The following is a 27,831-nucleotide window of genomic DNA, read 5'->3' as shown; positions in this document are numbered from 1 at the left end:
TATTCGCATGCAAACATTTCAAATGTGTGAAATCGCCGAGAAAGTCTGCCTTCTGGTTTTTTGTTGTTGTTTTTTTGTGACTCCGAATTCTGGTTCTCAGTCAACGTGGTTGTGAGATAAACAGTTGCTACATGAAGATGTTTTCACATTACGTGTATAAACGTAAACATATCGTGAGCTTGAAACTTGATGGGGGTATACTGCATTTTATTATTTCATGTTATCATCATCATCATCATCATCATCAAAAGTTTACAACGGATGGTCGTAGGCTGCGTTGGAGGATGGCGTGTAAGTGACGGTGGGCTCAGGACCGCTGCCGTAGGCCAGGGAACCACCCATGGAAGTTCCGTGAGTCTTGTGGGAGACCGCTGCCTCCACGCGATGCACCTTCAGGGCCGGGCCCCAGGTCTCCGTGGGGTTGGAGATGGCCCTCCAGCGCTGCCGGAACAAAATTAACACAATAAGCATCAATATCAATTAATTTCCCGTCTTCATTCTGGTGTACCCTGTTTGAATTTTCATTTATATCCGACTCGTTGACTTCTCTCTATACTACACAAAGTTGTTTTGTTTTGTTTGTTTTTTTTGGTTTTGTTTTTTGGGGTTTTTTTGTTTTGTTTAAGGTAATGTGGACAGCAGGCTCCACTTCACGTCCAACATTTCATTGAAATTATAATCTTGAGATTAGTGACAGTATTATTATTATCAAAACGCGACAGGTGATTCTGTTTTGCTGTTTCATTGTGTGTTTGTCAGCCACTCGCGATCAAGTGTCTCCAATAAAATGATTGCATCCATATTTAAGATCACAAAGAATTATATTCTAACAAATTAATGCCTATGTGGGACACAGAGTGATAAAACGTTTTGAAAACTGGCACCTTGCATAGGCAAGCCATATGATTATTACGAAATGTTCTTGCGATCAGCAATTGTTGTTTTGGGGCATATCTGAATCCTACCAAAATTGTGTGCCGATATTGAGATGACTTTCTATACAAAGGGTTTGAACCTTTTTACGAGATAATTATAAACTTATCATACAAAACGTTAGAGAGCATTTTTATGCAATTCTTAGAGGAATTCAAAATTTATTTGACGAAAATCCGTTTTGAAATGACTGCAATATCCAGAAATTAAGAGGTCTGAATAAAAGGTGGGTCCCGCCTTTTATTGGAACCACTTTGTTTTACTTTGTTTTGGGATTTCTCAGCTTTTTCACACACACACACACACACAAAGATTTTCATCAAATAGATGTTGAATTCGTCTTAGAACTGTGATTGAAAGATTTAATCACCTCGCTGATACTGCCCTCGTTGCGGAGGAACTCAAAGATCATGACAAATGGGATCCAGATGATAGAACCTGTGATCATCAGCCAGCCAATGACACGAGCCCAGGTAGGGTAGGGAGTGTCGCCGTAGGTAGGTTCAGACCAGTTCAGCCAGTTGAAGAGCAGGACGAACTGCGGTGGGAAAAGTAAAGGGGGTTAATCGTGCTAATCTAACAGTGGATTGTAGGCCCTTCCTAACCGTATTCATCCATCCATCCATCCATCCATCCATCCATCCATCCATCAATGTAAGTGTACACTGTCAAAATTTATGTAGACTTGCAGACCATAATATTCAAATTTATTGCTGTCATGCACGCACATGTCCATATAGCCTAGCTAGGGGAACATTATTGTATTGTTTATCCTTATTCAATGAAAAAAGACGGGAACAAAACAGAAATTCTCTTGGATGTCATCTTAGGGAGACATTGAATGGTTTAAGAAGACGCAAGGCCTTAAAAGGAGACAAAATTGGTGTCTCAACGTTTTCAACTATTAATCCCACCCTATCCATGATTTACTGCTGAAATGCTTAATAGTATACATTTTCTATACAGTGTCTGTAGGCCTATAGCTGCATCCAGAGTCACATATTTATATATATTTGATTGATGATTGACGAGAATAATCTGAGGAAACTCTTCCGCTGCCTTACCAGAAGGAGAGCCGGGGTGATGACAGACCACATGAAAGGCCACCAGTAGAAGAGTGGGAAGTCGACGATGCCGTCGCCGATCATGGTGCGGATGTCATTGCAGAATCGCCTCACGCCATAGAGCCAGGAGAGACCAGCAGTCTCGCAGATTCCAAACATGACCAGGGCAAAACCGGCTCCATAGGAGTCCATGAGACTGACCCAGTAGGGTCCAGCCTGCCATGAAACAGAAGGGAACAAAAAAAAAAAGAATATGCAAAATCAAAACAAAACAAGTACATGTTGTATTCGTATACTGAATTAATATACTGTACTGTTAGTACTGTAACAACGTTGCACTCCGTACTTCCTAAATGGTCGAAAAACAAATTTTATGTTCATGTTCACATGACAATAATCATATTAAATTGTTTTGGATGAATTCCTATATCATTCATATGTAACCAGGTGATATTTGAAATACTCTTCTATACTCAGTTGGGATAATCTCTTGCATCATGTATAACTCTAGGAATCACTTTCGCATACCATTTGGGGAAGTTAATTCTTTAATATTCAGCCTCCTCAATGATAACGACAAATGGGTCACTTTAATGATTAGAAATTGACTATAAAGGGATTAGTTCAACCATACAATGATTATCTGTACAATATTTATCTCGTGGGGCAGGGCTCTCCAGATTCCACGTCGATTGAGAATGAACCCGTCACACACACACACACACACACACACACACACACACACACACTGCTAGCTGCAGACAGCGAACCCACTGCACTCCGTACCTCTGTGATGCAAGTGAAGCCAAGGAAGTACATCACGATGCAGGCGATCAGCATGACGTAGGATTTCTTTTTGCGCAGCTGGTCGGGGAACTCGTCGACGATGGCCGTGACCACAGTTTCCATGATGGTGAACTGGCTGTCCAAACCGAGGGTGAGCAGCATGAAGAAGAAGAGGATTGCCCAGAGGGGAGAGACGGGCATGAGGGCCACAGCCTCGGGGTACGCAATAAAAGCCAGACCAAAACCTGGGAAAAATAGGTGAGAGAAAATATGCATATAATTAAGAGAAGCTGAAAGTATTATATTACTATTAGGTTGCATATTGCACTAAGTAGCCCACATGTGTATAATTGCATAGCTCCCCCCCCCCCCCCCCACTCCATCTCACAAGGAATTACTGGGTCATTGTCAATAATAAGTCTTGTGGAAATACCATTGCAGAGATCATTGTATAAGGACACAACAAATCCAACATTCAGCTGAACCCAATACACCATGATTGTGACCTGCGGATGATTTTATCAGTTGCCACGCGCCATCATTCGACTGACTGTCGGTGGAGATTAGGATTGACTGGAGAAAAACACTGATAGTTTCAAAAGCTGGTATGATCGAGAGCCAATACCGAACTCAAAAATCTAACAATGCACAAACAAATGCATCTGAACGAGTTCAACTACAGTAGGGGGGGGGGGTGTTTGTCAGAGCTGACAATCACCATAGTAACTGTCAGTGACCAGAGCATCTCAGCCAATCAAAACCAAGGATTTTGCTGAAATTGTCAGCGCTAACAACTTGTCAGCGCTGACAAACGTTGATGAAACACCCCCAGGTCTGTATCATATTTTCCCCATAGAAAAGTTGATTTCAAACGAGTGGCAATGTATCAGTTTGTGATTCGATTATTTGCAGGCTGTGTCGAAGGAATAAGATTCGAGACGAAAATGCAGGAGATGACAATCAAGTCCTATCAGTCGAAAGAGTCAACTTCCGTTACTACAGCAACACTCCAACGACTGACTACGATGTACGGAGGATTAAAACTTTGTGTTCAAAGTATAATGGCGCCCAGCATGTGCACTGCATTCTTGCTTTTCATGGATAGGAAAGAAAACAAAAACATAAATTGCTCAAAATGTGCTTTAAGTATCGCTGATCGAAACATAATTATTACTTCATAAACAATGGCTAGTTGCCGCATGTCCTTGAATAACAAAATGATGAATCAAACTTTGATATGGATGGCACATTACACTTGAAACTTGTGATGCCATTATCGTCTCATGATATCTGTACACACCATACTGCTCGAATCCAATATGAGATCTTTTTGGAACACTTCTGCATGAAATGACTAGCAATTATTTTCTCACAAAAATATAATTATATAAAGCAAACACTCGTACAGGGTAAATTCAGTGTTAACAAGTCAGCTTGAATATGAACGTGATTTTTCGTTTTAATCTGCTTTTATCCACCTTCTCAAGCAGTGGGCAAAGTGACAAGTTGAATAGGTACCCAGCAAACACAGAACGTTTTCAGAACGTTTCCTAAACGTTTTTTGAAGTTCCGTAAGTCTCCGTATAAACTGGACGTTTTTAAAACGTACATACGTCAAATTGGAAACTTAGCATTTACTGCAAAGCACAGGTTTTTTGGAAAACGTTTTAGAAATAACATCAATGGACGTTACAAAACGTTTTTATCATGTCTGCAATGTCTTCATTCTTTGTAAACGTCCACAAAACGTTTTTATTAGGTCTGCTACGTCGACTTCGTCTTTAATGAATGTATAAAAAACGTTTTTAATTCCTCCTCTGTACGTCTCTTTATTATGAATATTCATGCTTAATTATGAATATTCAAATCAAGGTGTGTGTGCTCTAATCTTAGTAACCATGTCTCCATGCATCACAACATTTTGGTGGTAATATAAACGAATGTGATACAGATTCATCTATTGGGGATAGGGTGTAGTGTAGGTGGTAGGACATTAGGAATAGGTTAGGATAGGATTATATAGGATTAGGATACATTAATCTCAGATTGCATCTATTATCTCATAACTACTAATTTTTTGATACCCTATAAAAATTAAACATTAGACATTCTTAAAAGATTTTCTGGACGTTCTAGACGAATAAGGAAGGTTCTCTGAACGTTCTGGAAAGGGTCATAAGACTTTTTAGACGGTCTTAAAACGTTTTTGAACGTTCTTGACGGTTTGCAAAGGTTTTCTGGACGTCCGCAAAACGTCCACAGAACGTTTTGAATATTCTTAAAAAGGTTTTACTGACGTTCACAACGTTCAAAAGGTTTTCTGCAGGTCCTTTAAAATTCCGAAAGGTTTTTTATTTGTTTTCTAACGTTTAAAAAACGTTTTTATAACGTCCATTTGAAAAATTTTAAAACGTCGAAAACCTTCCACAAAAAGACGTTCTGAAAACGTTTTGATAAAACGTCCAAATAACGAACTTGGAATGTTTCAAGAACGTTCGGAAAACGTCCTGTGTTAGCTGGGTAAAATTGGGCCTGATAAATCTACGGTATACTAGTATTTTCCAGGTATGGCATGAATGTACGGGGTAGTGTAATCCTTTTCAATGCAACCATGCAAACAATAAACTACCCATAGCTGAACCGCTCCCGCCATTATAGTGTAACATGGTGCGGTCTCGTGCGCATTGTCGGTGTAACACAAAAAATGGGGATAAAATCAGATTACTCAATTGCTGTGCAATGTAACACTATAAGGATGGAATCAGATTAAGTAATCCCGAGAACTCCTGTATACTCGATCAATAGACCTACTATAGGTTTCAATTAGTCTTACTGCGTTTTAAAACTAAAAGCGGAGAAAGCTCGGTAAAAGCATGTTTTGAGCTATAGCTGCTCCACAATTAAAGCACAAAAGCACAAAGAATAATGGTTCAATGGGCTCACCTCCATCAACAACCTCATTCACGGGCTGGTCCAGTGTATGGGCCATGAATCCCACAATGGAGAAGATCACAAAACCAGCAAAAATGCTGGTCAAACAGTTCAGGGTAGCAACCAGGACCGCATCACTGGTAGAAAGCAGAGTCAAACAGATAGACGTATCATTTTTGTGATCTGAACCGAAATGTTCGCTGCTACGTGTTATCCATTATAATCATCAGCTTTGAGTAGTCATTTCCTTATCATAACAATTGCATATGACTGCATTAACGTATGTTAGAAATTTATTGAAGTATTAAAGTATTCTGAAAGATTGTTACGTCATTAAAAGCTAAACACACATACAATAATTACTTGCTATCACGACTGTTCCTCGATCAAGTTCTAGCTTTGTTAGCTGTAGTAGCTGTACATCTGATTCTGAACTGTGGCAAGTTTTCATAGGATATGAAAGTAACTTCACTTATTCTTCGTTTTGGTACTTCAACCCATTTGGTCCATTAATCTTCCATTAGTATTGTTAAAATACATATCACCATCTCGAAAATAAACAAAGTGCTGAATAGATAATTCAGCAAAAGAAAGATTTCAAATTGTAGATTTCACACTCGAAAATAGAGACACAAACACTTTTCATGCAGTTCATAGTGATTTAAACCTCTTTTGATTCGTGGGTATTCGCCTTAGTGTGTTGAGTTCATGAGCTTTGTCATTTCATATTTTTAATAGTGCAACTGAAACAATTGAATTCTTGCTGCCAATATATAATAGATTATTGCAGAACTTGACAGCGGCGATCTTCAGATTGGTTGCAATGTGTCAATCTCCTTTGACAATCTGTGTGCTTTGAGTGCCGATTTATTGGGACAGAAACCCCATATGGCATAGCAGATGGCACAATAAGGGTTAAGCCAGCAAATCCCTGTGCTCTGAGGGTATTCTCGAGTTGATAGACATTTTGATTGAATTCAAAGTGATGGAGTTCATCCCATCTTGGTCTGCAGTGAACATTGGAAGGGTAATTAGGCCTACAAGCCTTGAGTAGAAGTAGCGTGTCATTAAAATTCTAATCATGAATAATCCTCTAGGTTTAAGGCATTACTTGCGGCCTGCTTTTTGAGCCGTTTGTCCAGTTCCCTCCAAGAAGAAAATAACAAAAACGCAAAGAAAGCAATTAATGGAGCCCTCCCTTGAAGAGTTACTTTTGAGGTAAACGGAAATCTATCTCCATCATTAATCTGGATCGAGGCAAAATTCCTTCCAACACATTGTGTCCTTTTATCATATCGTGGGGGGGGGGGGGGGGGACTTAAATGCTTCAGCGCACTTTCTCGCTGAGCACTGCTTTCGATGTGCACTCAGCGGAAATACACGATTATGGACAGAGATTTAAGAAAAGAAACCAAAAACAAAACAACAAAAACAAACATTCATGCAGCATTTATTGAGGTTACCAAAAGTCCCTTTAAAACTTGATATTTATCATCACGGACCATATAGTAGTTCACTCCCCACAAACATGACAAAAATAACAAAACAAACGAGGGAATATTATGAGTGAAAGAAATAACATGACAATAATATGTTTGTGTAATGTATATAAGTATATCAACTAGCTGTGGAACTTGTTGTAAAGAAGAAAAGACGACAGTTGTAGATGTCTTTTGTATTTTTAAGTAGCTGTTTGTGTATGGAACTTGCTCTAAGAAAACAGAATGCGTGAAGGTGGTTTACTCACAAGTAGCAATTGTTGTGGAACTTGTTGTAGGAAGACAGTGTGATGAGACCTCCCCAAGCCGCGCTGAGGGAAAAGAAAATCTGCACGGCAGCGTCCAGCCAAACCTAGGAGATTTGGGTAAATAGAATGGTATTTTTATTTCATTATGACGTCACTAGTAACCCCAGTGGTGACAACAGTAACGGTGATAAAATCGTGGTTATGCGTGTACTGGTCTGTAATCGATATGTTCATTGTGCTGAATGTGATAATAATACGATGAGTAATAAAATCCCGTCTGAAAATAAGAAGTGAATAGATGCATGTAGATGAATTATAATCATATGACGTATGACATCAATCATGTCATGGAAATTTTGTATTCTTACAATTAAAGTGTCTCCTAGCTTCATAATAAGTAAAAAAATATATATATCTGCTTTTATTAGCTCGATTCCACAGGATACTATCTCAATCACAAGAGGAAAGTGACAAAAACATGAAGAATAAATAATTAGTCACATAATAACAAATATTACTGGTCACATATTTTCTACCTGCCTTTCACGTGATTGTTACATTTAAAAAAAAAAGGTGAAATTTACTCTGCATAATTATCACTTGTCTTATTGATAAATCACAAAGTCATCAGCATATCTCATCTATTCTACGCATTTATATTTATTCCAACAACTTAAAAGGATCCTCTTGATCTCCTTTCAGACTAGCATATTGATAGATATTATCAAACTTGTTAAGGTATGCACTTGATAATCACCGGTTACTTATATACCGTAATACCGGAAATGATTCAAACGTCATCTAAAGAACCGGACTAGACGTGGACCGCTGAGTGGTATCAAAGATGCGGTTCTCTTACCTGAGGATTGGACAATCTTGACCAGTCCGGTACGATGAAGAAGAGGATTCCCTCGTAGTAACCCGGAAGTGTGACTCCACGGATCAGCAGAATGAGGAGAACAACGTAGGGGAAGGTAGCAGTGAAGTACACCACCTGTTGGTGTATGATACCAAAAGTTCAGGGTTTAATCTTCTCTCTGTATTGTACAGACGATGATCTGTGGACTGAACTCGTTTTCTATGCGCATAATCAGAAGCCCTCTCCTTTTCGTTCCTGAAATATTGTGCGTATTGTAAGCAGCACACTGAGGACCCATACTTCAAGGTCCCCTATCTCAATAAAATCACTGCCTATTTAGTATTTTGTCAATTTTCGTAGGATTTTCCTTTGACAGAATTTGATAATCTTAATTTATCCCACCCCCCCCCCTTTTTTTTAACATATAAAAAAGTAGGGATAATGATGTATCCAATTTGTAAGTCATAAGTCAAAATTCATATGTCACGGATTTCAGCATTACCAGCCAGCTCTTACACAAGCATTACTTCATCAAAAGTGTATTTATCATTAAGATTACACTTTATCATGAAAATTCAACAGACCCCTCCCCCCCCCCCCCCACCCCCCCCCCCCCTCTTGAACTGAGTAGGAGATATCATAGAAGATATCCCATCCTTCTATCTGAAAAGGAAATACGGGAAATGATAAAGTTTGCGATGAAACCAAATTTTCCTAAGTCGTAGGCCAATAAATCATAGAGGTGAATATAAGACAAGAAAGAGTTAACATTCTGAAGGTTCTCCAAGGTTTGCGGGTGTACTATTACGTATCTCAAACATTTGGCTAACAGTCTTGATGATGACTATGATTCACAAAAGTAATCGTTTTGTTGTCGATTCCAACAACTTAATGGTCCAATAGCTTAATGTGTTCCCGTTGGTGGGCCCTGTTGTTCGTGAAAGTTACGCACGACTTTAAAGCCCGGTCACACAGCGCTTTGCGGCTTACTCAAGGCCAAAACACGTCAAAAAGTGGTCTCCCGTGAAGCAGACAATGTTGTTCGCGTTGATGTCGAGTTTAAGACGAGCTACGGTCGATTTATAGACGTGGCAGGACGCGGGGAAAATCGGAACGGTGTCGGACGCGGAAAAAGTTTTGAACTGCTCAAAATTTTATTCCATGGACAACCTCGGGCAGCACACGTGGTAAAGACGTGCAACACGCGTGAAACACACGCGATAATCCGTGTTCCGGCAGTGATTAAAACTTCGGGAGACGCGGTAAGACGTGGGTAAGACGCGAAAGTTTAGCAGTCTGTCACGGGCAGAGCATGGTCATCTGACGCGTGCTACGCGTTGGTATCACGGGAAATAGCGTGTGTTTAGCGGCTTATCACTGACAAATGGATTTTTCCGCGTACATACACGTGGCTGGACGTGGTTAGCCGTGCTTAGGCAGTGCTTCAGTAGTGGAACAGCCGCCAACGGCCATACCCCGTACAAAGCACGGCCAAACCAAAATTAGCTAAAAAATTACCACTTACGACCGCGTCCACCAGATTTTCATAACTTTTTGAACGTGATTTAGACGTGGAGTGCTGTGTGACCGGGGCTTTATAGTCATGCGTAACTCTATGAACAGCTTTATGAAACAGTGTCGGGGGGGGGGGGGGGTAATAGTGTTGTTACCTTGCCGGATGACTTGATTCCCTTGATGAGGCAGAGGAAGACGATAATCCAGGCGAGGAGGAGGCAGAGAGCGAGCTGCCAGCCAATGCTACCGGTCTCGTTCATAGAATCGGCCTCGCGCAGTACCTGATTCCTACAAGCGATAGAGGCACATATTATTATAAGATTCAACATTTCGTAGACATCATAATCATAACATATATCTATTTTATATCAAGTTGAAGAAAAATATTGTATGGAGTCAGACGTTTGATTCCCCTCTGGACTTGAAATTGGTATAAAGCTGATAAAGAAAGTTGGTCAGCACAGAAAATCGTGTGTGTAAACCCTTCATATTTCTATAGCGAACCTCCGGATATCGTATTCTGATGTTTCAACTCATATGAATTATTGACGTTACAAGTTTGAAGGAGTCACATAAAAATATATCATTCGTCTTATCCTATCGATGCATTTTATAAGTCATGCTATTGTATCAAGGTTCAATAAGTTGACAGGTTTGAAAAACATTATTGAAATTAATTTGAAGCTATTAGTTGAAAGCAGAGACTGTACGTAATGTAAACTATCACAAAGCTGAGAAAGAAGTACATCTGCACTTTTTTATTTTTGTCGCCTCTACCATCTCCCTAATAATCTATCTATCTATCTATCTATCTATCTATCTTTCTATCTATCTATCTATTTATCTATCTATCCATCTATCCATCTATATATATATATATATATATAAATATATTATATATATATATATATATACATGTCTGTCTGTCGGTCGGTCGGTCTGTCTGTCTGTCTGTCTGTCTGTCTGTCTGTCTGTCTATCTATCTATCTATCGATTAGTTTTCCTTCCAAAGATTTCCAGATGCAGAACTGAGTGTAACACTAACGTCCAGTATTCTTCGCTTGGTCGCTTTCGCTGGTCAGCAAGGGGGTCGACATAGTTGGAGGTGTCCCAGCCAGTGCCGTTCCTCGTGACGTTGTAGGCAGTCTGTTCGTCAGAGGTGAGGTTTGCGATGGGAACGCAGGATCCGTTGCTGATGATGATCTGCAGAGTAATCAGTATGTCAACGCAGAGAAATTTGTACATGCTTACTGATGAAAGAGAAGAAAACAAAATACAAAATAAACACTGCAAAAAAAGAGCGGTGTTAGATTCAACACCATCGATGTTAAATCTAACACCGATCAAGTGTTAATAGAGGACCATAGCGACAGTGGTGTAGAAAGAAATGTTGTGATGGTATTGAAAAGTGTTAACCTGCTGGCACTTGTTGGGTGTAAATTTGACACTATAGCTTGTGATAATTTTGACACTGCGCAGGTCATGCTGGTGTTAATTCAACAATGACACTACATGGTGTTGACTTGATATGGCTGGCGTTAATGTCAATGGTACACTGCAAAAAGTCCGGTGTTAAATAGTGAACACCGAGCTGGTGTTAAATTTTCGGTGCTCATTTATGGTGTTAAATTAACACCTCCGGGTGTCATTTCAAAATTTTAAACTGTTTTTTGAAGAGTTTCTTAGTAACTGCACTTCTTGTTGATTTTTAATTTAAACAAGACGATCAAGAATTTTACATTAAAATACTAGATTTTTGAAAAAATGTGAAAATAAATTTACACCAAAGTAACACCAGCTGGTGTGGTCCCTTATTGAAGCTGGACGGGTGTTAAACCATTGTTATCAACACCAACAAATATCAAATCAACACCATGTGTTGTCATTTTTGAATTAACACCAGTACAGTGTCAAAATAACACCAGGTACAGTGTCAAATTAACACCACGAAGTGTCAGGTGAACACATTTCAACACCATCACAGTGCATTTTCAACACCTGTGGGTGTGGTACTTTATTGAAGTTTGATCGGTGTTAGATTTAACACCCGTGGTGTTAAATCTAACACCGATGCTTTTACAGTGTATAACACCTGCCCAATGTCAATATTAGGGTTTTTGTGGTGCAAATGTGTTCACAACTTTTTTCTTCAAAAATTAGGTACTTGATCGGGAAGTTCTTGTTCCTCCTTTGTCGAAGTTCAAAATCAACAAGAATAAAAGTAACTGTAGGAATTACCTACCTAAAGAGAGTTTCATGTTTTGAAGTGACAACCTGATGTGTTAATTTTGCACCACAAATGAGCACCGGAAATTTAACACCAGCTCAATGTTTCATATCTATCACCCGACTTTTTTCAGTGAAGGCACCAACATGCAAGTATGTCATCTGAAAAAAAAAAGATCAAAACAGATAAGGGGGAGAGCATAACACATGACTTGAACAAATATTTGTGAGCATATGGATAAGTGAGAGCATTGTACCTGATGTTGCAATGAACCACAACAAAAAAAAATGCATGAATAGCAAGGCAACTAGTACGATTGGCTTTCGCTATAGCAAACTCAGAGGGTTTTTTTTAATTTAAAGCGTAACGTTGTTGTTACATCGGGATCTGAAAGACAATTACATATGAAAAAATCTCAGAACTCTGGTTGCAGAGTTTTTGCCATCGGTTTTGTAGCAAAGGTCTGTGCATGTGGAGACGAGATGTATTATTGACGATTTAACTTGTGTTGTCTGTTGGCAGATACGCACAGATGAGCCTACACTGACGTGAGCAGACCTCTAGGTTTTATTGTAAGATGAACGAATTTTGTAACAATTGACTGATTCACTTCACGTGCGTCAAAGCTATAAGGAATTCTGCAACAAAACACAATTCGCGACTCCTTTAGAGACCCTGATAGTCTCCGAGTGACGTCGTGGAGACTTGAGTCACCTCCAGGGCCCCATTTCATAAAAGATGTTAGGATGTCAACTCTTGCTGGAATGACAACTTCCTATAGCAACAGCCAATTAGGAAGCTGCATTCATGTCGTTACCATGACAGTTGACATTCCAGCAAGAGTTGTTATCATATCAACTTTTTATGAAACGGGGCCCAGGTCGCCACCTATTCTCTCTATAGGCCAATGATCGAGATGTTATGGGGGGTATGCTTACTGTATGATTGTGACATAGTAACTCTATCACAATCACTGAAAGACCCAATCTTTACTTACACGGAATATTTTAACTAAACCACTTTTTGATCATCTCCAATCATTCGCTGCTTTCAAAGTTGTCTTGTAGCATGATGATTAAGTTCGTATTGATCCCGTGGTATATGCGCCCATGATATATGAAGTAAAGTGCATCTTCTGTTTGTGATATGCCTGTAAATGCCTTTGTTTGTAGAATCCTTCTAATGATGTTTAGCTCCTTGTTTCTATTTTTTTTTTTTTGCCTGATGCATGGCTGACAACCTGAGCAGATCGAAAAATATATAGGTGTGCTTAATCAGAAAAAAAATATATTTTCAGACAAAAACCATATAACTAATTTAAAAATCTGAAAATTGCGCACACTCAACATACTAAATCAAAATCCCTTTAGACAATTATTAAGAAAACTTTTTTCTATTGTGATGAATGAAAAAAAACCCTCTATCTTAACAAAAAGCATCAATTGAATTGGAAAGTCTATCGAAATTCCTCATGTGGCATATTTCTTACCGACGGCACTTCATCCTCGATGCAGTCTGTGTACAGGGTGCTACAGTAATCGGTGTTCCACGAGGAGGTACAGCTTGTCCACGGCAGCTTGCTCGTGAAGGAAGCAAACATGTAGTAGATGGTGTACATGATGATCACGTTGTAGTAGATGCCCACGTAGGCTGACGTCAGGACCATGCCGTATCCAACACCTGCGGGACACAAGAATTTGATCAAAATCCCTCATATTCACTTGTTGAAATACCTAGTGTGTTATTATCTTTTTTTATTTCTCTCTTAGAAAAAAAAATATAATAAATTGTTAAATAACTTTCGTTTGTTTCTGCTGCTTGGGTTTTTTGTTTGTTTGTTTGTTTGTTTGTTTGTTTGTTTGTCTGTCTGTTTTTGGAAGGGGATATATAGAGATCTTTGCTAATTCACGTCATTCTAGTTCAGGCTCATAACCCTCCACCCCCCCCCCCCAAAAAAAAAGTCCCAATTTACTTGCGTATACATTGGTGTACGGTTTCAAACGTTACCTAAACATCAGTGGCTCATTCACTACATCTGAAAAGGAAAAAAAAAAATGTGTCAGACATGAGCCCGGGACATGAAATTGATCAAAGTGTAAACAAGATGGGGTGGGGTTGCTCGCTCAATAAACCCAACGTGAAAAGGAGACAAACAAAAATCAGACAAAACGTATATACATGGTAAAATCAAGAGATGAAAGCACTTAAAAATGATGGATGGCGAGCAAACATCGACTTGCAATCCGGGAAAGTCCAAAACGAGGGCGCAAAGTCCAGGTATGTCCTGCCTCTTTGCTTCTCCGAGTAACAATGCATCGACAGAAAAGTCACAAAAGAGGAGATGTTCAGAAGTATTTCTATTCTATATCATTATTATTACCCCAATTGTTTTCATGACTCTATAAGTTCATGAGATTCTTATGGCTGGTAGATGGGTATCTGTTTTGTGGAGTTATCTGCACTTTTAACAAAGGGTGTGTTTGATTTTCGACATCTCGATGACCCGATCGAAGTGGTTACATTACGTTAGTCTGAAGGTTCGGTAATCCGAAGATGAAATAAGGTTTGTTATTCCGGAGGTCCGTTAATCTGAAAGTGAAATAATGTTCTTTATTCCGAAAGCTCGTTTCTCCGAAAATGAGAAAATGTTCGTTATTCCGAAGATGGAATCTTTAACCCGAAAATAAAAAATAGATAAGGGTCGAAACTCCGGGGGTTCGTTTGTATACGCAGCCCCCACCCCCACCCCCCCCCCCCCCCCCCACCCCCATATTCGGATTATCGAACCTCAGTTTACTTTCGATCAAGGTACAGTGTATAGATGATTTGTGTGTTTCGGAATAACGAACCTTGGGAATGGCTTGTAAATGTTGGTATTTTGGATGCAGAACCTTGGGAATGACTTGTAAATGTTGGTATTTGGGATTGCATTTTAATTTATGAGCTTTTATCATATGTCATATTGATACAAATTGGATTACGGAATCCGTTTGAAAGTATGGGTCCATCACGTATAACTGATGGAAGATACACTTATCACTGACAGATATTTTACGATACCATAAAAATTATACCATTAGGGTAGATAAGTACATGCTCTGGGAATTTGATATGATCACGAGATGTGAAATGCACTCCCGTTTGTATCTTACGATCAATCATCTTTATGACAATATATACGCATAGGTATATCAATTGATATGTATATGATCCGAGTTTCGTGTCCTGTAATCTGTGCTGACATCAGGAAAGGGGGGGGGGGGGATAAGTCATGTCACATACGTTCACCGTTCCTATTTATTATTCCACTTGGACTTTCATCAATATTATTGGTGGACATAACGTGCAGTGACATCCTTAACTATTCTTCTTGAGAATTACTTTGCCTCATTTTGATTTTCCATAACTTTTTTTTTTTGAAGTTGCCTGTTTGTCTACTCGTAAAATGTGGAGGAGGAGAAGAATATTATGCAAACATTTGCGAATTTCTCATATCAAATGGGTACACTTGTTTACCTCGTATTGAGTTTGCATCGAGCACATTGCACTGACGCGAACACTACTCATGTCAATACATTACGAAGGTGGAGGGGGAGGAGGAGGAGGGGGGGGCGAAAGATACAGAGGCCATAATGCTGTCATGAGACTCCTGACATTTGATATTTAAAAAAGAATACCCCTCGCCATCAGAATGTCTTTCATTTACGATATTTGGTAGGGGGATCTGTTATGGACCTAATTACTGAGATGTACATTTACGGACATGAAGGGGAAACATTTCCTCTAGAATCACTCCAGCTTACTAAAATTTGCAAATCTCCAAAATAGTTTAATGGTATCCGTATGAAGTAATCTAATCAGGGTTTTGTTTGCTGGAGGAGCAAACCTCATCCCGGATTTACAGCTCAGTAAGCTCACATATCCCCCTAAAAAGGGGGAAAAAAGAAAAGAAAAAGTATGACCAAAGTGCTCTCACAGCGATTCTAATATCGAACAAGAAGTGTCAATAGCAAATATTCACCTCATAAAATCATTGTCAAGTGTAAGCATACTCTATGCCTATAGACACACAAGTTTGCTGTGCAGGTCGAGATTATGAAACACGCGACGTACCCAGAAGGTACAAAGCTGTCGGTTGAGATGTCAAATTTGCTGATTCAGTAAAAGGAGAGTTGACGCTGTGCAAGAGAAGAAGGAAGTATATAGCTGGTGCTTTACATTGTTACTTATTGCTTATCTTTAACCTAGTAAAGTGATTGTTATGATTAGAATTGGTTGTTGTTGTTGTTGTTGTTGTTGTTGTTGTTGTTGTTGTTGTTGTTGTTGTTGTTGTTTTTGGGGGTAGCCTCAGTTTAAATGGTCAAGATACCTGAAATAAATATGAATCACAAAATAATACGGAAAGTATAACAATGCAAATGATACGACAGACATATTGTGGGTGTTGGTGTGGTGACTGTGTTACCTTCTTCATTTCAAACATCATATTGAGATGAGAATTTGATGAGTCAAGATTTCTTTTGTGGAGGAGGGGGTGAGATGTGTTTAAAGTTTGTTTGAAATTTGTTCCCAAAGGTTGCCGGAGACTTTCACCAGGTTTTGCTCAAATCTAAAAAGAAAAATTACCCAAACAATGGAAACCAAAAGACGATTCAAAGCATAAAAAGCAGAAGTGAAGCTTTCTTTTCAAATGGTTGAGAAGTCGTCATGTTGATGGTCATTAGAATCATTCAACCACAAAAGTTAATGAAAACTGAAATCATTGGCTCACATTTCTGCTCTGCTTTATCCTATCCTTCTACAAAAAAAAATGCATTACAAATCAACTGAAAACTTATTTTAAGTTATGATTATGATATCACCTTGTCATACGCTCATTTCTGCAAACTCTAAATTTCCCATGACAATCAATCTCTTTCAAATTCTTAACTTTTTTTCACTTATGTATGTGATAACTTCCTGGTGGTACTTTGTATACATGTTACAGTTTGACTAATGACAGACCATTAGAAAGACAATACATAATTTCCTCGAGCTCTACATGTTAGATTGATCAACTGAAAGTCGAGCAAACAAGCAGTGCGCATTTCATAGCGTTGTATGATTTGGCACCGACTGCTAGGATCAGCCTGGTTGTATGGAGCAACAGTGCAGGAACCCCAAATAACTCCGACCTCGCATTCAACCTATTCAACTGCGCAAAACACGACATACAAGGGCACTGGCCACGCTTGATCAGTTTTAAGAACCTGAGCATGGTATACCCAGCTTGACAAAAAAAAAGAAAACTTTATTTTGATTTCTTATTTTTCTTTAGAAAGTGTCTTTTTTTGCCTTTTTATACAAGCGGAGCCAGGAAACAATTGAAGCCGCTATGCGGGTTGCACGAATGAATAATGAAACTGAGTTACAAAAGAGCTATTGATGATGGCAGTTTATTGTCAAATACCAGTGAACCGATGAAACTGACTCATTTGCATAACTACAATTTTTGAATAGAAGAGAGCAGTCGTGGGTGTGTGCTTTGCGCACCTCCCCCCCCCCCCCCCCCCCAATCGTGGTTGTGGGGGGAAAAGAGAAAAGTTTCAGAAGTAGCTATAGAATAGGGTCTGCCCAAAACTCCGCAAAGTCGGGAGCTGCACCACTTAACAACGGGTAGCTCCATCACCAATACTTTGATGATGATGGAATGTACTGTAGGGAAAAAATAATTCATCCCACTCCTCTCTCTGCATTGCTGAAAGGAACGGTGCAAAGAGTCCAAAAGCTGGAGAGTCCGTTTGACACTTGTATTTCGACAGCCCCTTGGCCCAAGTGTAATCGAGCATGTTCAAGTGTGAGAATTTTCAAAGAGGTATACGAGGTGAACACCTCCTTAGGATTTCTTTGGAAATCTAAGCCTATAGAGGTGCCGAAAATTTGCACCTTGGGCAACTTGATGACTTTCTGCCCCCCCCCCCCCCCCCCCTCCCGAAAAAAAAAGGAGGGAAGATGCTTATAAAGTGATACATGTCCCTACTTTCTGGAAGGAGACATTTTAATGCGTAAGCAGAAAGGTATAGGTCCATACCAACTTTGTATCTATTCAGTTTGTGGGGGGGGGGGGGTTAATGAGGGGGGGAAAGTCACAATGGCTTATTAAATGTTCATGGCCTCAGGTTGCAGAACAAAATAAACGCTGTTCTTTTGCAATGCATAAAATCTGTAAAATTTAAACCTTAGTGCAGTATTTCCAAAATTTCTCTTCTTTCGGCAGATGTGTACTGATCAAATTAATTGATGAATCTTTTTTCTTTTTTGCTTTTGAACACTAAAGAGACTGATTTGATAATCATTCCGCATTTCCAAAACAGTGCTTTATCCAACTTAGAGCTTAGATTAAACGCCCCTTTTAAACTGCGGACAAAACTACTGATAGCTGCAAGACGGCCAAGATCTTTGAGTAACTTGACAATGAAAATAACATGTGGCTGCATAGTTGACCTAGATTGTTCGCAAGTTGAACAGTTGTTGAAGGAGAACAATCGTACAAGATTATAAAAGACAGTTTAATGCATCCTACATATTTGTGTCACCCCTAACTTTCGGGGAAAACTTGCCGTCGATGTTGACACAGGACAAAGATGACCGGTCATTTTTATGACGTTGTAAAACAGTAAAACACCACAGAATTGTCTGGTTACTGACTGCACAAACACTTCCGGAGACAACACCACATACAAGTAGACTGTAATATCAGTATGGTGTCATAAAGTTTAATAGGTTTGGAAGCTTTATTCAGTGTGTCTTGTATCTTCCGCACTGTTCAAGACAAGAGGAAATCGTCACTAAAGTGTCTTTAACAGCAACCAATTGAAAAATTGAGGTTAAAAAAAATCTTGCCTAGTGGACGAATTATTTGCCATCATTACTTTTCCCTTTCCGTGCACTCATTACACACATTTGAAAGAAGGTGGAATTAGAATAATAAAAGAATGTAAAATGTTGTCCTCAGTTTGCTAGCAAATGAATTAGGGTTAAAGTGATGAATTTGTAAACTTCCTAAATAGTTGGCACCCATGTAATGTGTCGTGAAAATGTTGTCTGAGTGCAAAATAACCAAACATCGCCCATCTATGAAATTGATCATTGTACAATGTATGAGCGAGTTCGCTAACGCTGTACAGTTATATTTTGTCTCAATGATCTTTATTCTTGTGTTGCTCAAAAATAAGTTGACAAGAGAAGAAACTTTGTCTATTGTGTATTCTTCAGAGCAGCTTTTTTTTCACTTTTCTTTGTCATTAGTTTTTTCTTATTGTTTAATAAATTCATAAATAAGTGGAAAATGTGAGTTCACTTTAGTGATGTTAACTATATGTCTGTTCCGCATGCAGATCGGCACATAAATTTCATTATTGTATACACGTCGTGCAAGTCCATGACACACAAAGGATTAAGGATGCTTACCCCGAAGCATGGGGATGGCCCTCCAGCAAGTGATGGGTCCCTGACTGCAGTACTGTCCGAAGGACACCTCCATGAAGAACAGGGGCAGGCCGGCGAACGTCAACATGACCACGTAAGGGATCAAGAAAGCCCCTGAGAAGAGGATGACGAAATAATGTGATTTATATTTTAAAAGGCATAATTTACTATTTGCAGATGAAACAAAAACCCGAGCTGTAGTGCTTCAAAACAGTTCTGAAATGTGAGTTTTGGATAGAAGCAACTAATGTAACAATGTGAATCAGTATGATTAATGTTAAGTATTGTTAGATATACAAAATGCGAACAAAAGTTATAATAAAGAAAACAGTTTACAGTTATGGTTTATTGAGAAAATTAGTGATATCTCCATATATTTGAGACTTTATTGCATTTTTTTTAAATGATAGAATGTTTTGTGATACACCTGACCTTCATATATCATTATGTATACATCAAATGTGATATCTCGAGCATTTTTCAAATCACTGCTCCCGAAGGTAAACTGTACCTTTAAAAAAGTGCACCAATTATTACTTTCACTGCGTGAAGCTCGGTAGGGTGTCTGAAAATAATGTACTATTACTTTGTACATGAGTGATTTCTTGGTATCTCGCCAAAAGTTAAAAGCCCAGTTCTCATCTCCACCGACTATACCATCCCTTTAAAGTATATTAACCACACATGTTGGGAAACACGCATAGGTGTGGTGATAAAAAGCTCCTGGTGAACCAAAGACAATCTATACATTGTAGCCTACGGTAAACCAACATTATAAATACCAATGCAAGGTAAACCGAAGGCAAGTCCCTGATGAATAACAGGCAAGCACATAATAAAAAATGAAAAACAAATAAGCATAAAGTAATCCACGGCACATAATACACCTTGAGGTGAACTAAAGGCAAGCTTTAGGTAGATTGAGGAAAAGTGTACGGTAAACCAGGAATCGGGTTAGGGTAAACTAATGATAAACTTACGGTAAGCCTGAAAAAAAAGTAAAGTAAAACAGGGAGCTATACCTTGAATGCACGCTCATTCAACAATTTTTTTTCAAGGAAAACGGAAGAATTCCCATTCCTGTCTTACCTCCTCCATTTTCGTATGCCAGATAGGGAAAACGCCAGACATTTCCGAGACCGACGGCGTAGCCCACACAGGACAGGATGAAGTCCAGCTTATTCCCCCAGTTACCCCTCTCGGTGTTCTCATCCCCCTCAAACTCCTTAACCTCCACAGCTCCCTGTGAAAATGGGTACAAAATAGAGTAGAAGTGTCATCCTTTGATACAGCATTCATTAAATGACCGCGCTAGATATTAGAGGCATTATTTACCATTTGCGGTTGAAAAAAAAAACCCAGCTTTAGTGCTTCGAAATAGTTCCAAAATATGAGTTAGGGATAGAAAAAAAACAATGTAAAAATTGTTACACTATAATCAATGTAAAGTATTGTTAAATATACAAAATGTGCAAAATGGTTATAATAATAATGATGATAATTCACAACATTTATATAGCCCATTATCACATGAAATGTATCTACAAGCTTATAAGCGCTACGGGAAGAAAAAAATGAAATTATTTATAGAATAAACCATGTACATCTATAGTTTATTGAGAAAAACAGTAATATCTTTATATTTGAGGCTTTATTGCAAAATGTTCATAATATGGTAGGATGCTTTGTGATACAACTGACCCACTCATATGCATCAAATGTGATAACTCGAACATTTCTTACATCACTGCTCGCAATGGTAAACAATACATTTAAATGATTTAACAAAATTCTTGATAAAAGACAGGCCAATAATATTATGTATTCTCTATGACAGACATAACATCAATTCTAATGCCCCGGCCATAAGCATTGTTCTTATCAATTTCACAACTTACAGCTAATATTCGTTCCCACTTTATTTAGGTAAGGTTAAATGATGTGAAGTGGTGTTATGTTTTCACAAGAAAATTGTGCTGAGTGCAAATCTCATATGCAAAGTGGATGAAATTATGATATTTTCATAACTCTCCCGGTCTTTTATACAAATACGTATTCATTTCTTTTAACATTTTGATCAATAATTCATCAACTACAACCCTTCCCCTAAAGCCCAGTGTTGTTTTGTTATTAAACAAAATCTTGCTTAAAAAAGACAAAATTTGCTTATTAATTTTACGCACAAACGCACACACACACACACACACCCACTAGTAATTAAATTGTAGCAACGCCACTATTCACTTCCAAGGTCCTACACACAACCTCATTAATACATGCCAAATTTGATGAATATCTATAATTCTCTTTGTATTTATTGCCCACTCTACTCAATGAAATTCAAACTTGGTGGGATTTTACGTTAATACTGAACAAAGCCATCGAGGCAGCACATCTCATTTCTGAAATGACAATTAATGTTTAATGATAACATTTCCTTGTGAGAACCAAGGCTGCATTTCTTAAATTCATTGCCATAACTGTTGGTGTTTGTGAGAGTTCACCCCCCCCCCCCTCCTCCCCATTTCTTTTCATGTTGTAAATCTCTTTAATGTAAGGATTATAGTTTTTAGTTCCATGCCATTGCAGGAAGTAGTTTAAGGAGACATCGACACATGAATGATAAAATATATAGCATGCGTGTGGAAAACTCTTTGGATATTATTTTCAAATGTTTAAAACTTTTTTTCTGATTCCTTCTCACCTTCTCTCTTGTGGCCCTGAAGAAAGTGTTTTTGATATTTGTTTGAATGTATGTAAGTATTTATGTAAGGGTGTGTTTGTTTGATTGTGCATTTGTTTTACCCATCCAAGCCCTGCATGATAATTATTATGACTGGTTATCGGACACTTCTACAGGACACTTCTACAGTAGCCAAACATTATCATATCCAATAATTCATTTATTTTCATTTTCAATAAAATGCAAAAGCAGCAAAACATTTTCATGTTGTTAATACTTTTTCATAATCAATACAACAGTGTTATAAAGGAAGTATTATTATTTACCGTGACTTGTATGACTGTGCTGAAACCAAATGGTTTGAAATGGATGGAAATTCTGAAACACAGGTCTTTTTTACATAGTACACATTTGCAGTTTCCTCGCGAACAATAACTGATAACTGAGCTAACAGAAACTCAAGAAAAGAATATAAAAAGGAAAAAAAGGAAAATATATATGAATGTAAATATATATATATATATACTTTAAAAGAGAGAGAGGGGAGAGAGGGGAGGGTATTATATCACATGTTTTTTAGATAGTAAATAACATGACTGAGGCGTTTTGTCTATTGTTCTCCTGGTGGTGCAAGTGAACTCTAAGCACTCTAAGCCCCATGGAAAGAGTGTATCGAACATACAATGTATTGTATTTTTGTCGTGTTGTATTCTATTGTATTTTATTCTATTGTATTTTATTCTATAGCATTGGCTGTTTACATCACTGTGAAAATTCTTGGAGGCCCGATTTATGAAAACTTTTTTTTTTCGTTTAACTAATTCTTGTCTATGCTTATCTTGGCTATTGTAATTGCAGGAGTGCTGTTAAAGCATGCTGTATGAGAATCTGTACAATGTGTGAGACATCTTTTATTCTTCGCCAATTCTTCATGCTGTTGAGGAAAGAACAGGCATGGCAGGTTGACGAAGAGATCGGACACCTCAAAAAGTGATGGCCCCCGCGTCGATTGTGTTTTGTATTCTGCTCAAAAGAAATTCCGACAACTAGGGAATTTGGAACAGCTTGCTGAGATTAAGTACGTGTAGTATCATATAAATACATACACGCATTTTTCCTCCTATACATGTATGAAAATAACTGAATCGACTCCGACATGTCAGACAGGCTTCTTTCCATTTTGTGTGTGTTTTTATGCGTGTCATGGATTTAAAAAAATGAAATGACAAAATTAATACTCATGAGGTTTTCTTCTTCATGGGATTGAAAGCGACGTACGGTCTGGATAAATTTGTACAAAATAATGAGTGTTTTCATTCTTCGAAGAGCGCTTTGTAACAAGAAAAAAAAAGTGCCCTATATCGATACGTTATGTTGTGTTAAGTTATGTTACGACATATTATGACATGTTGGAGCATTAAAATATCTCAGCATCAAAATAGACTCAAAATTCAACTGACTTGAATAACTATGTTAATGACTCCACAATCTTTCCACTTCTCATTAGAAGTGGGGTTACCACCAACCCTAAACTTGTTTTTTCTGTCTTGTCTGCACTGTAGTGAAAAAAATAAAAACAAAAAACAAAAGACCCAATAATTAGATCATTAATCAGATGAGAGAACACATGCATTATCAGTATGAAGACTACAATCGACATAACCTAGGGCCTTGAAGTAAAGTACCAGCTATCGACATGCTAGCTGGGTGAGCTAGACGTAACGATACGATGTAAATGTAAATATCATTTAATATCAAGACTCATGACGATACAGGTAACCAGCAAGAATATTAATTGGTGTCCTTTGACGAAACCTAAAATCCTGTTTCAATGTGCCACAACCTACAAGAAACAAACAACCCTTCGAAGCAGTCTACGCTGATTCTCTTTACAAAATGTTTCACGTCAAAGCCGATCGATAGCTACATGTACAATGTAGCCTACGATACCAACATAGGATCGACTCGTATAAGAATAATTGCAGCAAATTTACAGACAATATTGAATCTTCATTTTTGGTAGCTGAAATCTAAAATTTGATATTGAAATCAGCGACTTTCTTCTGGGCAGGTGGTGATTTTTGTTGTTGTTGTTGTTGTTGTTTCTTGTGTTCTGTATCACTCTGGTACAGTCACAATAAAAGTGGTTATACTAAAAGCAGACCCGTATACAATCTTACACTGTCGTTATTCATCCTGAAGTGAGTATTATGTAGATGACTCAGGATGGCTGATGGGCGTGTTCAATAAACGTGTGTCTGTGCAAAGTTTGTGTGGGTCCCCAACAACCGAAAGTACCTTCGCTCAAAAGATCGCCTTTGTTAACAATTTGCGTGCAACCTCTTTGGAGCGACATAGATTATCTGCACACAAACAAGCCTATATACATACCCCCTTTGGGTTCTTGCTTTTCATCAAGCAAGTACAATAGATCAACCACAAAAGAAAGAGACAAGTATAGAGAGAGGGAGAGGGGAGAGAGATAGGAAAGCTCTGCAAGGAATGAAAAAAAAATATAAAAAGCAAAGCTATAGTGGGAAAAACAGTCGGATATGTGGACTCGGAACATTGAAAATAAAAAGACCAATGAATATCTCTTATCCTTGCGAGCAAACAACCAGTCGGGGGTCTGTGTTGTCAGCCAGCCAAGCTCTTTTATCTACCTTTTATGTCAGTTTTACAACGAAATAGTTAGTTTAAGCAATTTATGATGCTTGTGCGACTAAGTTATTGGATGAAAGTTCACAAATTCTAGGCCTAAGGAATGCACGCTGGTTTTACAATTTCGGGAGATATCCTTTGAACCTCATCACAGTAAACTGAGAGACTTCATAACTGTAATGTTTACCCATGACGTTTCGACAAATAAGTGGGTGGGTGGTCTAGTACTTTATCATTGTTCATCATTATGTTGTCGATGATATCTATGACTACATGTATACGATCAATGAGGTTGATATTCCAACCCATGAGGTTAGGAAACTCATTTCTACGGAATTGTTGTTTATCATGTTACTGCTGCCAATATTTCCTTTTTTTTGGGACAGAGAGCAAAATTGTATACATATATATTTCAATAGTTTTTTATATATTACAACGAATACTTAGTGGGTTTCTTAAGTCACCAAATGATTCTTAGGTCAGAGTTGTGGATAAGGTATAGGCTTGCATAATGATAAATGCTTAGTGACTGTCGAAAAAAGAAAGAAAAAAATACTTTCTAAAACTGTTGATAGGTCAATGTTGAAACAATGTGTCAAACTAATTTTCTCCTAGTGTATATATCTCAAAAAGTTTCATGTACAATCAGATAATTATGTGATAATCATGTGAGTGGTAAACAAAAGGAATAGAGAAGAGTAGAGAAGGGTGAATCGAAACGAAAGGAATAGAAAGAAAGAGTCTAGACCACAAGAGCAAGAACTGGAAACTTGACTGATGTGACAACAGCATTTTCCAGAATCTCGTGTAAAGGTATAATGAAAACAGACTTGTAAAAGGGGCTTGTATTACTTTTGAAATGTCTGGAAAGGTACCTTATTTCGAGTGACATGAAATAGGGCTGGAAACATGCTTAGAAATGAGCAGATTTAAAGAATGCATCAGATACTGTTTGCATTCTTCAGGTGTTTTCTCCTGTTTCATTTAGCTCAACCCTAAGGTCCATGCTTACTTAAGGCTGCGTTCACATAGAAGTATTCGCTATTCGCTATTCGCTATTCTATATTCGGGCACCGAATACACCATCACCCGCACCGTCAACTCACCATCCCATGCAGTGAGGATTTCTTCCTCCTACATCCCAGCAAACCTTATTAACAATTTCTAAACTGCATCAGAATGTCAGTCTACATGCTTATTTTTGCTAAAGGGCAAATCCAGACCAAAAGTGTCATTATTTCGTAAACGAGAGACGGTATACGCTGCAAGAAAATCGAACAAGCTCGATTCCCACTTTGCTATACTATTCGCAGCTATTCGGTACTTTCGAATAGTGCCCTCTCATGTGAACCGGTGTGAGGAAATCCTATCGTTCGATTCAAGCTATTCGCGTGCCCTCGAAAAACGAGCCCGTATACCCGAATAGTATATTTCTATGTGAACGCAGCCTAACGCAAGAATGTGAAGCTTATTGTCACGCTGCAACCAACGAACATAAAAGAATGGAGGTGGGAATGAGGAGCATTGTAAAAAGAACAGGCGAAGAAAACAAAATGTATGGCAAGAAGAGTTAAAATAATAGCGTCGTTGTTCAGACCCGTTCCTGTGAAGGTCTGTTTTGCATTCTCAATTTGCGGAACATTGTACACTCCTCTCCAAAAAAAAAAAGAAATGATTTGCTGCTGCATACATCACTAAGAAAGAAGTCGTTACACCCAGATGAATTTACTGATACACAAAACATAAAGACTCGGAACACACTCCCACACGAACACACAAACACACACACACGCACACACACGCACACACACGCACACACACACACACACACTATTTTGATCATTGACTATAAATCAGATGGCAATCCATCCAGAGATCACGATAAGAAACGATGTCTCCCCTGATCACAGACGAAAAATGAATTCAAGAACAACTTACTCTTTATAAATACGAAAAATATGGAACCGTTTTTAGAAAGAGTTCCTTAGGTATGTCCCCCCACCAACTTGCACAAAATAAACAAACTAGTAGATCTATTCCCCCTTACAGATAATAAACTTAATAAAGGTTATGGGAAGTCTTCCCACAAATGGCATAACCTTTATTTAGTCCATTATTAGTAAAAAAAAAAATAAAAAATAAAAATAGCAATCTATCCGTTTTGCGCAAACTAGACATGGGGGGGGGGGACATAAGGAACACTTTCCCTGGACTGTTTCGTGTAGATATATTTCTCGTTTCATTTCAGAACTGCTGCCTCCTTGTATACGCACCAATTACATACACACATTCAAAAAATGACATACCCTATTTTTCTCTCGTGCGTGGGTTTATGTGTCGTTGATAATCACGCCCATGTCTTAGTCATAACGTTTTGAAAAGTTTGCTAACGAATCGAATGCGCTTTGTCAACTTTCAGCTACATGTCACTTTCGCCTTCTATCTCTTAACTAAACACATATCTTGCCATTTTTAATTTGCACTGTCAAAGACGGGAAAGTCCTCCTCCGTTTTTCCACAATATTATATGCTCGTCTACAAAAATAATCAATTGCAACGAGGCTGATCTCGAGATCGATGAGCCGAATGTGATACGTGGCTGCATTCGAAGTGACTACCATTAACTTAGAAAGGGAGGAAAAGACCTGTTCACAGAGAAGTTGATTTTCCTCACCTCATCCTGTGGTCGTCCCATTTTGCTGTACTTTACTGGCCTTCCTCGATTTCAAAATGTCACCACAAAGTTTTTAACAGGAACTGCGGCAATATCTGAGCTGTTTTTTCGATTCAAAGTTGCATAATCTAGAGCGCGCAGACGTTCAAACTCCGGCGTGTCACCGTACCACTCACTGAACACTTCTGCGCCACAAACTCACAAAGACCGTATTTGGCCCGACTTGCCCGCAGTCAATACGCGTCTACGCATATGCAGAAGTTTTCACCGAAATTACTGGGCGC

At 38.4% G+C, this 27,831-nt stretch overlaps 1 protein-coding gene across 1 annotated transcript; it reads right to left on the bottom strand.

Annotated features, from left to right (window-relative positions):
• Positions 1-25: 25 nt before the first annotated feature.
• On the bottom strand, positions 26-27,831 carry LOC139709201 (sodium- and chloride-dependent neutral and basic amino acid transporter B(0+)-like). Its single transcript, XM_071621151.1, has 13 exons — positions 27,548-27,831; positions 20,619-20,772; positions 19,512-19,643; positions 13,552-13,742; positions 10,881-11,038; positions 9,991-10,123; positions 8,321-8,455; positions 7,462-7,565; positions 5,727-5,851; positions 2,784-3,028; positions 1,998-2,213; positions 1,304-1,471; positions 26-441 (listed from the first exon to the last, which is right to left on the bottom strand). Exons 1-13 carry the CDS (start codon positions 27,566-27,568, stop codon positions 253-255), a joined length of 1,971 nt encoding a protein of 656 aa, XP_071477252.1. The 5' UTR covers positions 27,569-27,831; the 3' UTR covers positions 26-252.

Source organism: Diadema antillarum, unplaced genomic scaffold (assembly GCF_040938485.1).
Source record: "Diadema antillarum isolate AM-2024a unplaced genomic scaffold, OU_Dant_1.0 seq00001412_RagTag, whole genome shotgun sequence".
In the NCBI taxonomy this organism is placed as follows: domain Eukaryota; kingdom Metazoa; phylum Echinodermata; class Echinoidea; order Diadematoida; family Diadematidae; genus Diadema; species Diadema antillarum.
Note: the sequence above shows the minus strand (reverse complement) of the source record. Positions and strands in the feature narration are given on the sequence as shown.